General features: G+C 41.6%; 1 protein-coding gene across 1 annotated transcript in view; it reads right to left on the bottom strand.

Annotated features, from left to right (window-relative positions):
* Nucleotides 1-13,954, bottom strand: part of CENPU (centromere protein U) — a 52,087-nt gene extending 38,133 nt beyond the window's left edge. The window contains exons 1-4 of the mRNA XM_006834505.1: nt 13,918-13,954; nt 13,694-13,856; nt 8,569-8,620; nt 2,174-2,285 (exon numbers count right to left, since the gene is read on the bottom strand). Coding sequence (XP_006834568.1) covers nt 2,174-2,285; nt 8,569-8,620; nt 13,694-13,856; nt 13,918-13,954 — 364 coding nt within the window. The remainder of the gene's footprint in view (nt 1-2,173; nt 2,286-8,568; nt 8,621-13,693; nt 13,857-13,917) is intronic.
* Between the last annotated feature and the right edge of the window lie 381 nt (nt 13,955-14,335).

The following is a 14,335-nucleotide window of genomic DNA, read 5'->3' on the forward strand; positions in this document are numbered from 1 at the left end:
AAAGCCTTCGCGTAGTCAATAAAGCATAGTTAAACATCCTTCTGGTATTCTCTGCTTTCAGCCAAGATCCATCAGACATCAGCAATGATATCTCTCGTTCCAAATCCTCTTCTGAACCTGGCTTGAATGTCTGGAAGTTCTCTGTCAATGTATGATTGTAGCTGTTTCTGTATTACCTTTAGCAAAACTTTACTAGCATGAGATATCAAAGAGATTGTCCGAAGATTTCCGCATTCTTCGACATCAATAGATATACAAAATTGAAGGCAACCAATTGAGGACAGCCAAACAATGGGCAATTGTTCTGCCATAAGAAGAAATGAAGTACTGATACATGGTACAATTATGGATAAACCTTGAAAATATTCATTCAAAGAAGCAAGGTACAAAAGGACAGATATTGTATGATTCTGTTGTTGATTGTTGTTAGCTGCCATCGAATTGTAATTAGCTGTTCTCTTCTTGAACTAGATCATGGTGCTGGTTGCAAAATTTTGTGAGTATAGTAAAAGCCACTAATTTGCAAATTTTAAAAGATTAAATTTTATTGCATATTAATTATCAAGTTTTTAAAAGTAAAAATGAAATACATAGAAAAAGGCAAATTTTTATGGTATGTGAATTAAATTTTAATATAAAAAATACATAATTTAGATTCTGGGTGATTTAAAAATTAAAGCTTTTTTATCAAATCATAATAAAAGTTATTCTGGGATGTCTACGTCCCAGCTTATTTCATATTATAAAATGAAAAATACTAAATAAAAACATTTTCTGCTTTTACTAACAAAAAAAAGGTTGAGAAATGTTTTAGATGTCAAATTAAAAGTATCAGGGAGGATAAACAAGTTTTCAAAAGTCTCTTAAAATATATTCCAGCAAAAATACTGATCACTGTTGTTACTGAAGTAGGGCACTTGGCACTTTGTGCCATTCTTGGTCTGTGGAACTATCAGGGACACATGGAAAGAAGCAATCCTGTTTGAAAAATTCACTGTACTCTCGGCCACCCAGTTTCCCTCCCACTCCAGGGAATTAAGTAGAAACTTCATGGTGGCTATATCTTTAAGGATCCCTTGCCTCAGGTGGCCTAAGATAAGGGGAAATGACTCCTCCTCTCCCTAAATTAAAGCCCCCTGCTGATTGCTCTGGTAGCCGAGCTCTAGTAGCATAGTGGTTACGATTGGGCTGCGAACCTCAAGGTCAGCAGTTTGAAACTACCAGCTGCTCCGTGGGAGACAGATGAGGCTTTCTGCTCCCGTAAAGATTTAGACTCAGAAACCCTGCACAGGGTTGCTATGGGTCAGGACCGACTCGACGGCACATAACAACAACAACTGATTGGCTCTGTGGGATAATGCACTGGAATGCAAAGTCTGTTTTAACAGAAAAGTCAGTGGTTCAAATTCACCAACTGCTTCTCAGAAACTCTATATAGGGTCAAGATGAGTCGGAAACAACTCAATGGCACTAACAACCGACTCTATTGATGGTTGTTGTTGTTGTTGTTAAGAATAATTTTATATTCCTCTTGTTATATTACTACAGTAGGTCGATGTCACTGGCTTGTCAACATGTTATTAGAACAGTTCTACTTGGATACTGTTAAGAGTTCCGAGTTGTCAATATGAATCCCTGAAAACTGCAAATGACTACTAGCTAATAGGCTGACTGTTCAAACTTACTAGTGGCACCTAGGAAGACTGGTCTGGCTCTCTGCTTGTTAAAGATCACAGCCTAGAAAACCCTGTGGGCTGCCATGAGTCAGAAGAGACTCAATGGCTACTAACAATAGTTCCAAGGTATCTAGAAGTAAGAAAAATTAATTCAAATGATCAGGCACTCTCCAAAACATTTACATGCAGACAACTGATTTTTATATTTGAAGGCATTTCTATACTTTTATTAGTTGTTGCATCTATTTTTAGTTCTGGTCTAAATGCTGTTTCATAAGGAGCTCTGGTAGTGTAGTGGTTATGAATCGGGCTGCGAACCTCAAAGTCAGCAGTTCGAAACTACCAGATGTTCCACGGGAGAAAGCTGAGGCTTTCTGCTCCTGTAAAGATTTACAGCCTCGGAAACCCTATACAGGGTTGCTATGAGTCCAAACAGACTGCACAGCACATAACAATAACAAATGCTGTTGCGTAGGATAAAGATTTAAAATACTAACCAAAGACCTCATAAGGCTCTTCATCTTGCTCATTTTCACCCAGCTTGTCAATGCTTAAGACATCAGAATTATCAGGAAAATCAAACACATCAGTGGGTTTTGGGTCAGCTTTCTAAAAACAAGTAAAGTCAGTTATTTAAATTGCCTCTAACAAGTAAACAGCATTACAAAGCTACATCTATTTTCAAGAACACATGATCACTGCTGCTTAATAGATATTTTACCACAATAGACCCGAGAATAAATATTTTAGGCTTTGTGGATGTGGTACCATGAATTTACTTGATATGGCTTTTCTATTTAAAGTAGTCTTGTTGTTATTGTTGAGTGCTGTCAAATTGGTTTCAACCCATAGCAACTCTGTATAGGGTTTCTGAGGAGAAGCCAGTGAGCTTGAACCACCGACCTTGCAGTTCAAACCAACTTTGCACTCCAGTGCAATAACCCACAGCACCACACCTGGGTGGGGCCATGGAAATAGGGTATACAGGAATCTAATGCCTACAGGACTCTAATGCAGGGATTGGTTAGTGTTGCCACCTCACTTAAGTTTCAAAAGAACTCTCTCAAAAGCAGAAACAGGTAATCCCAGGACGATCAAGAACAGCTATGAGTAGAGCATGAGATCCCTACCTGGAAAAGTACCGCTGGCTGTGGAGTAAGGAGACACAGTAGCTGGGGGCTCTAGGGCCACAGACTGAGTAAAGCTGAGTGCCTATGGGCAGGGGTCTGCCTTGCAGATTGTGCCCTCTGGGGCACTTGTAGACTGGCTGCATGAGCTTTGGAGCACTTGCCTGTGCAGGGCAGAGGCCAAGGGACCAAATGGCTGACAGATGCAAGCTAAGAGCAAGACGTACTTGCAGGACGGCAGAGAAGAGGTGCTGCTGACCAGAGAACTGCTGCATCCTGAGTTGGTACTGACCCTGAATTGTACTCTGTTCACCTCCTTAATAAAGCCCATGATCATGAGCACTGTCTCTGGTTTCTGTGTGACCATTGCAATGGGTTATGAAATCCAGCAGAGAAGCCAGGATGCTGTGGGAGCGACGACTGGCATCAGAATAAGATACAGATGGCTATAAGGTAGAGGCACATCTGACTTCAGCATCATAGCACTCAGCTTTGGACTGATCTTGAGTGTGATTGTCTTTCCCCATTGTGAGTCAGAGGACGTCAGACATGGCCTCCATGCCATTTTGTGTAGTGGGTATAGGACTTCTCTTGCCAGCTACTCAACTCAGTCATTGTAATATGAACACAACCAGTCACAGTGCAGAAAAGAATGACTTGCTGTGTTCCAAGAAAACTTATGAATAGACACTTAAATTTGCATTCCATATGATTTCTCTCAACTATTTAAAGATGTAAAAAAAAAAAAAATTTTAGCTTGCAGGGCTGTACAAAAATAAGTCAAAATAAAAAAATAAGGGAAAGCTGGATTTGGCTCAAAGGTAGTTCACCACGCCATATGTAAGGAAAACTAAAGACCTCTACCCCAGAAATATGCCTACATATCCAAAAGCTCATAAAGCAGTTTTGAGTATATATATAGGTATTTTAGCAAGATAAAGGCTTACAGTTCAATCTACTTATAAGCCCAGGGCTTTCCTTTCTTCCTATGACAAGCTCTCCTGAGAGGAGAAAGCAAATATAAAAATGAGAAAAATTCCATATAGCTCTGGAAAATGTGCACGGCAATATGACACCACTTGTCTGTCAGTTTGTCGTACTGTGGTGACTTGTGATTTGCTGTGATTCTGGAAGTTATGCCACCGGTATTTTAAATACCAGCAGGATCACCCATGGTGGACAGGTTTCAGATGAGTTTCCAGACAAAGACAAAGAAGAAGGAATGATGAACTACTTCTGAATATTTAGTCACTGAAAACCTTATGAATAGCAGAGAAATACTGTCATATGTAGTGCCTTGGTGGTAGAAATGATGCTGAAGAATGCATGATAGAATTCTGTAAAACCAGTGATTTGTTCATTTCAAATACCTTCTTTAGACAGCATAAACGATAACTATACACATGGACCTCACCAGACGGAATACACAGAAATCAAATTGACTATATCTGTGGAAAGAGACAATGAAAAAGTTCCTTATCATCAGTCAAAACAAGGTCAGAGGCAGACTGTGGGACAGACCATCAATTACTCATAAGCAAATTCAAACTGAAGCTGAAGAAAAAATGGAAACAAGTCCATGAGAGCCAAACTATGACCTTGAATATATCCCACCTGAATTTACAGATCATCTGAAGAACAGATATGATACAGTAAACACTAAAGATCGAAGACTAGAAGAGTTGTGGGATGACATCAAGAACATCATATATGAAGAAAGCAAAAAGTCATTAAGAAGACAAGAAAGAAGGAAAAGGTCAAAATGGATGTCAGAAGAGACACTGAAACTTGCTCTCCAGCATAGAGATGCTAAAGCAAATGGAAGAAATAAGGAGATCCAAGTGCTGAACAGAAAATTTCAAAGATCAGCTAGAGAAGAAAAGCCAAATATTACAACAAAATGAACAAAGATGTGGAATCAGAAAACTAAAAAGGAAGAACACGCTCAGCATTTCTCAAGCTGGGATAACTGAAGAAAAATTCAAGCCTCGATTTTTCATTATTGAAAGATTCTCTGGGCAAATTATTGAATGATGCAGAAAGCATCAAAAGAAGATGGAAGGAATACATACGCGTCACTGTACCAAAAGGTAAAGGTTAAAGTTCAGCTGTTTCAAGAGGTAGCATATGATCAAGAGCCAATGATACTGAAGGAGGAAGTCCAAGGCACATTGAAGGCATAGGCAAAGAACAAAGCACCAGGAATTGATGGAATAAAAATGGAAATCTTTCAAGAAAGTGAGGCAGCACAGGAGGCACTCACTCATCTCTGCCAAGAAATTTGGAAGACTACTATCTGACTGACCGATTGGAAGAGATCCGTATTTGTGCCCATTCCAAAGAAAGGTGACCCAACGGAATGCGGAAATCATCGGACAATCTCTTTGATAGCCCATGGGAGTAAAGTTTTGCTAAAGGTAAAACAGAAATGGCTACAATTGTATATACATTGACAGAGAACTTCCAGAGGTTCAAGCTGGAGTCAGAAGTAGGCTGTGGAACGAGGGATATCATTGCTGATGTACAATGGATCTTAGCTGAAAGCAGAGAATGTCAGAAAGAGGTTTACCTGTGCTTTATTGACTACATAAAGGCTTTCGATTGTGTGGATCATGACAAGCTACGGACAACATTGCAAAGTATGAGTATTCCGGAACACTTAATTGTGCTCATGAGGCATCTGTATCTGGACCAAGAGGCAGTTGTTCAAACAGAACATGGGAACACTGAATGGTTTAAAATTAAGAAAGGTGTGCAACAAGGTTGTATTCTTTCACCATACTTATTCAACCTGTATGCTGAGCAAATAATCCAAGAAGCTGGATTGTATGAAGAAAAACGTAGCATCAGGATTGGAGGAAGACTCATTAACAACCTGCGATATGCAGATGATACAACCTTGCTTGCTGAAAGTGAAGACTTAAAACATTTACTGATGGAGATCAAAGAGCACAGCCTTTGGTAGAGATTACATCTCAATGTCAAGGAAACAAAAATCCTCACCACTGGACCAATAAACAACATTCTTATCAATGGAGAAAAGATTGAAGTTGTCAAGGACTTCATTCTTCTTGGATCAACTATCAACACTCACAGAAGCAGCAGTCAAGAAATTAGATGATGTATTGCATTGGGCAAATCTGTTGCACAAGACCATTTTAAAGTGTTGAAGAGCAAAGATGTCAGCTTGAGGACTAAGGTGTACCTGACCCAAGCTATGGTGTTTTCAATAACATCATATGCATGTGAAAGCTGGACAGTGAATAAGGAAGACCATAGAAGAATTGACGCTTTTGAGTTATGGTGTTGGAAGAGAATATTGAAAGTGCCATGGGCTGCCAATAGATCCTTTGGAAGAAGTGCAGCCAGAGTGTTCCTTGGAGGCCAAGATGGCCAAACTTCATCTCTCACACTTTGGACATATTATCAGGAGGGACCAGTCACAGGAGAAGGATATCATGTTTGGTAAGGAGGGTCAGAGAAAAAAAGGAAAACCTCCAGGGACATGGATTGGCCAAGCGGCAGCATCAATGGACCCAATTGTGGCAATAATAGTGAGATTGGCCCAGGATCGGGCAGTGTTTCATTCTGCTGTGCATAGGGTCGCTATGAGTCAGTACAGACTTGATGGCACCTAACAATAACAACAACGTGAACAGATAAGGAAATACGAAAAATATGAAGACAAAAAATATGGAGTCCTGGTGTGGCACCAGACTGAAAAGCTGTTTGAACTGCAAGGTCAGCAATTCAAGCTCACCAGCTGCTCCTCAGAAACCTTATACAGGGTCACTATGGATTGGAATCAACTGGACGGCATTTCACAACAAAGTAAAATAAACAATACCGCAATCTTCACTGCTCACAGATCCTCACTGTCAGAATGATTCAAGGAGGACTTTGGGATGGAAAGTCAAAGAAGTAGAGCTGACCGGTGCTCTCTGATGATCTGGGGCTCCCACCAGCATAAGGTAGCTGCCCTCCAATGGAACAAGGAAAGAAAACCTAAAGAAATTCATCCCAGATGCGTCTCTGGGCTTTCAGCTAAGGAAAGTCAGGATCAGGGCTAAAAAGTTTACAGAAATCCTAGCTACCAAAAGGCAGGGAGTAGAGCAGGAGAGCAGAGAAATAGTCATTCAAAAAAAACAAGCCAAGACTGCATGGGAGCCCAGAGCTGAGACGCCTCCTAGAGGCATTACAGAGTTTCAGAGTTAGGTAGTCACACTCAGGAGAGAGAGAGCACTCAAGACAAGAGTAACCTAGAAACACCTACTCTCATACAACGCTAATGTTGTTTCCACCAAATGACTGACTGGGACCATACAAATAGGGTGTAAAGGACTCTCCAAAGGAAGTGGTTGGTTTTTGCCATCCTACTCGGTTTAAAGTGAGCCATCACAGAAGCAACGGGGATCTAATGACCGTAAAGACACAAGAGTCACGCGTACGACTCTTGGACCCCCTGCGCAGAGAGGCAGAGGCACAGAGGGACAGAGTGGGAGGCCTCCCAGCCCCACATACTGGGTAAAGCTGAGAGCCATCAGGTAGGAAGCTGGCTTGAAGTACAGGGGTGTCCTTTGGGCTTTTACTCACAGGACTAAAGGAGTTGGTTAACACTTGCCCAAGCAGAGCAGAGGCCCCGGGGTAGCATCACTGAGAAGCCCAAGACCAGAGAGAGGCGTGCCTTCTGTATAACTCAGAAGAGGGGCTTGGGACCAGAGAGCTGCTGTATCCTGAGTTGTTTCAGATCATGAATTATACACTCTTCACTTCCCTAATAAACCTCATATTCGTGAGTACTGACTGAGTTCTGTGTGGCCATTGCAATGGATTATGGAACCCAGTCCAGAAGTGGAGTGCCATGGAGGGATGGTTGGTGTCAGAAGAGGATGAAGATTAGAGGGTAGGGGTATGTCTGACCTCCACCTCATAGGAACCTTGGGTTGGTGATTCTCCTCTTTCCTGCTTGTGAAGCCAGAGGAAGCCAGACCTGGCCCCCAAGCCATTCTTGCACTCTATAGACAGATATTTTATACACAGATTGTTATATTTATAATGATGAAAAACTGGGAGCAGCCTAAATTATGAAGAATCGGTCAAATGAAACTATAATGTAGACTAAAGGGAATTATAAACAATTGTTTCATAAGTTAAAATTATAACATGGAGACCTATGTGTAAGTTAAAAAAAAAAAAAGCAAAATATGAAAAGTTGTTATAATTTTTACACTACGGCAATTGTCTAAACTAAAATAAAACCAACCTATGCACACAAAAGGAGTCCTGGTATGGCACTGTGGGTTAATGCGCCAGACTGCAAAGCCGTTTGAACTGCAAGGTCAGCGGTTCAAGCTCACCAGCTGCTTTTCAGAAACCCTAGACAGGGTCGCTATGCATCGGAACCAACTCGAGGGCACTTCACAACAACAATGCACCCAAAAAAGAAATATTATAAATATTAACTAACACATTTTTCCACACACAACGTGCCCATGTAAATAACGAACACACACATATAACATGCGTTGCATGCACAGGAAGCTAACACGAGCTAAGATCATGAGGTTTGCAAAATTCCTGTACTCCCACAAAAACATGGCAATAATTTTCTCCATTAGATTGGCAAAAGGAGGAAATGGGATATATTTTCCACTACAATTAAACATTTAAATTTATCAACTGAAGTGTGCAAACCTTTTCAGACACCCACAAATGGTAGTGTCAATTGTGAGAAAATTACATTAAAATGTAAAAAGATAACTTACATCTTTCATGGGATATGGTCTTCCTAAAGTGTTCTTTGAATCTTTCACACAACTAAAGAACAAAAACACAGAAGAGATTTAGGAAAAGTTTCAAAGGATTTTCTTTTTAAATACATTAGTTGCACTAATTGTACCCATAAGATGAAATATGGGTTATAGTAAATTCCTTTGAGGAAGCAGAATTCACATTCCACAAATTGTAATTTTACAGGACAAATGCTAACACTGAAGTGTAAAACAATATGCTCCTCTCCCTCAGATGTGGAAACCACACAATCCTGCTGATATCCTTATTTCTGAACTCTTAATCAATTAGTAAATGACAGACTGTCTCTGCAAAAGTCAGGAAAGGGGAGGTGCAGTATCAGTAATAAAACACCTGATGCTTGTTCTATCCCATTATGGCCTCAGTTAACTCTAACCAAAACCAAACCCACGGCCTTGGAGTTGACTCTGAGTTAACAGTGACCCTAGAGGAGAGAGTAAGACTGCTCCCTAAGGTTTCCAAGGCAGCAAATCTTTACGGCATCAATCCAAAGCAGACAACTACACCCTTCTCCCATGGTTGTTGTTATTAGGTGCCATCGAGTCGGTACTGACTCATAGCAACCCTATGCACAACAGCACGAAACACTGCCCGATGCTGGGCCAACCTCACTATTGTTGCCAAGCTTGAGCCCACCGATGCTGTAATTTTGTCAATCCATCTCGCTGGGAGTCTTCCTCTCTTTCTCTGACCCTCTACCTTACTAAACATGGTATCTTTCTCAAGCGACTGATCCCTCCTGACAATATATCTGAAGTATGAGAGATGAAGTTTGGCCATCTTGGCCTCCCAGGCACACTCTGGCTGCAGTTCTTCTAACACTGATCAGTTTGTTCTTTTGGCAGCCCATAATACTTTCAATATTCACCTCCAAACTCAAAAGCATCAATTCTTCAACAGTTCTCCTTATTCACTGTCCAGCTTTTGCATACATATGGTTATTGAATATACCATGGCTTGGGTCAGACAAACCCTAGTCCTCAAACTGACATCTTTGCTCTTCAACACTTTTAAACGGTCTTGTGCAACAGATTTGCCTAATGCAATACGTCCTTTGATTTCTTGACTGCTGCTTCTGTGAGTGTTGATAGTTGATCCAAGAAGAATGAAGTCCTTGACAACTTCAATCTTTTCTCCAATGATAAGAATGTTGTTTATTGGTCCAGTGGTGAGGATTTTTGTTTCCTTGACATTGAGATGCAATCCATACCGAAGGCTGTGCTCTTTGATCGTCAGTATTTTAAGTCCTCTTCATTTTCTGCAAGCAAGGTTGTATCATCTGCATTATCGCAGGTTGTTAATGAGTCTTTCTCCAATCCTGATGCCACATTGTTCTTCACAGAACCCAGCTTCTAGGATTATTTGCTCAGCATACAGGTTGAATAAGTATGGTGAAAGAACACAACCTTGTCGCACACCTTTCTTAATTTTAAACCATTCAATGTTCCCATGTTCTGTTCAAACAACTGCCTCTTGGTCCAGATACAGATTCCTCATGAGCACAATTAAGTGTTCTGGAATACTCATACTTTGCAATGTTGTCCATAGCTAATCGAAAGCCTTTGCATAGTCAATATAGCACAGGTAAACCTCTTTCTGACATTCTCTGCTTTCAGCTAAGATCCATTGTACATCAGCAACGATATCCCTCGTTCCATGGCCTCTACTGACTCCGGCTTGAACCTCTGGAAGTTTTCTGTCAATATGGAGTGACTGATAAATTCAAACTGCTGGCCTCTCAGTAGCAGAGCTCTTTAAGCACCTGGGATTCTTTTATTCTAATGTTGTGAAGTGCCTTGTGGTTGGTTCTAACTCCTAGCAATCTTGTATACGGTTTCCAAGAAGCAGCTGGTAAATTGGAACCACCGGCCTAATGGTTCTAACATCGTGTGATCCAGTGCTTTATCCCACAAAACCAGGTGTGGTCAAAGAGAACAAGGAGACAGTAGTTTAAAATCAGGGGACGTTTGCACTGGGGTTGTATCCTTTCACCACACTTATTCAATCTGTAGACTGAGCAATAACCTGAGAAGTTGAATTATATGAAGAATGCTTGTTGTTGTTCAGTGTTGTCAAGTCGATTCCGACCCATAGTGACCCTGTGTAGGGTTTCCAAGGAGCAGCTGTGGAGCTTGACCCGCTGACCTTGCAGTTCAAACGACTTTGCAGTCTGGCAGATTAGCCCACAGTGCCACACCAGGACTCCATATGAAGAATTCAGTGCCACAATTAGATGAACAACCTGTAATGTTCAGATGGCACAACCTTGGTTACTGAAAGTGAAGAGATCTTGAGCATTTACTAATGAAGATCAAAGACTATAGCCTTTAGTATGGATTATTCCTCAATATAAAGATAACCAAAATCCTCACAACTGAACCAATAAGCAGCATCACGATAAATGAGATACATATTTAAATTGTTAAGGATTTTATTTTGTTTGGATCCACAATCAACGCTCATAGAAACTGCAGTCAAGAAATCAAAGAAGTCTTAATTGGGCAAATTTGCTGAAAAGATCTCTTTAAAATGTTAAGAGCAAAGATGTCAGTTTAAAGACTAACGTGGGCCTGACCCAAGCCCTGGTATTTTCAATCACCTCATATGCATGCTGCCACTTGGCCAATCCATCTCACTGGGGGTCTTCCTCTTTTTCTCTGACCCTCCATCTTACCCAGCATGACATCCTTCTCCAACGACTGGTCCCTCCTGACAATATGTCCAAAGTATGAGAGACAAAGTTTGGCCATCATGGCCTCCAAGGAGCATTCTGGCCGTACGTCTTCCAAAACGGATCTATTGGTTCTTTTGGCAGCCATGCACTTTCAATATTCTCCTCCAACACCATAACTCAAAATCATCAATTTTTCTGCGGTCTTCCTTATTCACTGTCTAGCTTTCACATGCATGAGGTTACTGAAAATACCATGGTTTGGATCAGGTGCGCCTTAGTCCTCAGGCTGACATCCCCAGGATCGGGCAGTGTTTTCTTCTGCTGTGCATAAGGTCGCTATGGGTTGATACCGACTCAGTGGCATCTAATAACAACATATGCATGCAAAACGTAGATAATAAAGATGACCAGAGAAGAATGATACACACATATTGTAGTGTTGGGGAAAATACTGAATATTCTATGAACTGCCAGAAGAACAAACAAATCTGACTTGGAAAAAGTATGACCAAAATGTTTCTAGAATCAAGTAAGTCTTACATACTTTCGACATATTATCAAGAGGGTCCAGCCTCTGGAGAAGAACATTAAGGCTATTAAGCAGAGGGTCAGTGAAAAACAGGAAGACATTGAATAAGATGTACTGACAGTGGTGGCAACAATAGGCTCAAACATAATGATTGCAAGGACGGAGCAGAACTGGGCCGGGTTTCCTTCTGTTGTACAAACGGTTGCTATGAAACAGAATCAGCTTCAAGGTATGGAGTCCTGGTGTGGCGCTGTGGGCTAAAGCGTCAAACTACAAAGTCGTTTGAACTGCCAGGCCGGTGGTTCAAGCTCACCAGTTGCTCCTTGGAAACCCTATACAGGGTCGCTAAGGGTCGGACTCAAGGGTACTTAACAACAATAACAATCAGAATTTCTTACACCTGAGATGGGGTGTGTGGATTTTGCATGTTTCCAGAAGTACTGGTGTGAAGTTGGATAAGATAAGCACTGGACCTCAAGGTCGGTGGTTCAAACTCACCAGCCACTCCTCGGAAACCCTATCTACACAGGGTCACTATGAATCAGAACTGACTCTATGGCACTTAACAACAAGAAGTTTCCAGGTGATGCTGATATGGCTAGTCTAGGAATCACTGAGTAAAATCATTTTATTTGATTCTCAAAACTCAAGAAAGGATGTAAAAATGGTATTCATTTTATGGTATTTTAAATAGATTATGATATTGGGGTTCAGAGAAGTTGAGTAGCCAATTAATGGTTCTGTCCCCATGTAACAGAAACAGGGCTAGAGATCAGATTACCCAATGTCTTAACCTTAGTCCTCTGCACTTTCTCCATTCATTGTTTAAATTAAAAAATGGTCAAGATTCCACTATGCTTTAGACTGGATCCAAGGTTTGTTGTTGTTGTTCTTATGTGCCATGGTTGTTGTTGTTGATAAGTGCCGTCGAGTCGGTTCTGACCCATAGCGACCCTGAACAGGGTTTCCGAAGATGTAAATCTTTACGGGAGCTGAAAGTCTCATCTTTCTCCCGCAGAGCAGCTGGGAGTTTCGAACTGCTGACCTTGCGGTTCACAGCCCGATTCGTAACCACTACGCTCACGGAAATATCTTTGATAACCATATGTATAGTTGCTGGTTTATTTACACCAGTACATCTTGGTGGGAGGGATGAACAGATCTTATGCCTTTCAGATGCAATAATATTAAGCCAAAACCAAAATATCTACTATCAGAGAAAGTTTAACTTGTCTCAGTTTATGTCCAAGGCTCCTATATTATTTGCCATTCCCTTTCACCAAGGGGAGCATCCTTGGTTCTTCCCCACTACACAAGGGTCTGGGTCTAGAGCTGGAAACAGAAAATAAAAACAGAAATACCGCCAGAATGCAAACACTGCCAGGGTACACTTAGCTGAAAAGGAAGACCTGGCAAATTTTGATTTTAACTATTCAGATTCACTTCTTTCAACTACTCGCTTACATAAAGTAACACTAGTTAACAATCTTTACCGCCTGCCAAGTACTGTTTTCACCATTAATTCCTTTAATTTTAACAATAGTCCCACGGTGGTGTTAAGTATGTCGAGTCAGTTCCGACTCATAGAGACCCCTGTATATGGTTTGAACCGCCCACTTTGTGATTAGCAATCCAGTGCTGATTCTACAGCGCCACACCAGGAATCCACACCAGTCCCACGAAGTGTGCTATTATTATTTTCATTTTAAAAACAAGTAGAAACCAAACAAAAGCCCAGCTACTCGGATACGAGTGGGACACAGTGGCAAAATCAGTACGCAACACAAACGAGTCCAAGAAAAATAAAGTAAGTCTCAGCACAAGAGGAAGAAAGGTCGGTTTCCGGACCCGCGCTCGGAGGATCTGCAGCACTTACCCCCGGCACTCCAGAGTAGGAAACCCCCGCTGCCGCCTCCAGATCTCCGAGCCGACCAGAGTTCCCGCAAATCCCGCGCTGCTCAAAGCGGCAAATCGGAGACGTGCAGTGAGAGCACCACCCGGGATCTCACAGTCGTGTCGCACCAGGGCTCCTCCCAGGCCTGGAGCGTGGAGGAAAACCTGGCCTGGCAAATTTTTAGAAAACGGAGCTGGCGTCCATACCGTACAACCAGTTGCTGACGGACTCCCGCCCTTCCATATTGATTCTGCGCTTTCCCTCACACTCGCGCCCGCGCGTTTTCTTGGGCCAATAATGCACTCCAGTCTAGTGGGCCTGCCCCTCGGGGGCGGGGATGGGAGGATCTAGTACTCCTGAGTCAGCTGGCGCGCCAAGTGGCGAATCCAATCCAGATCCGAGTTACAGCAGCTGAGACCTAGTAGAGCATTTCCTAAAAGATGTCTCTTCCGGATAAATGCTTCCAATCAGCTGTGAGATTTTAGCAAGTTGTTTTGTCTCTACCTCAGTTTATTTATTCGTAAGTGAAGACAGTTCTTTCTGAAACTAATGTTATGTTTTCTTTCTGTTTAAAGCTTGTAACATGTTTTATACATTCAAAAGTATAACATATAATGGACCCAC

Source organism: Chrysochloris asiatica, unplaced genomic scaffold (genome assembly GCF_000296735.1).
Source record: "Chrysochloris asiatica unplaced genomic scaffold, ChrAsi1.0 scaffold00011, whole genome shotgun sequence".
Lineage (NCBI taxonomy): Eukaryota > Metazoa > Chordata > Mammalia > Afrosoricida > Chrysochloridae > Chrysochloris > Chrysochloris asiatica.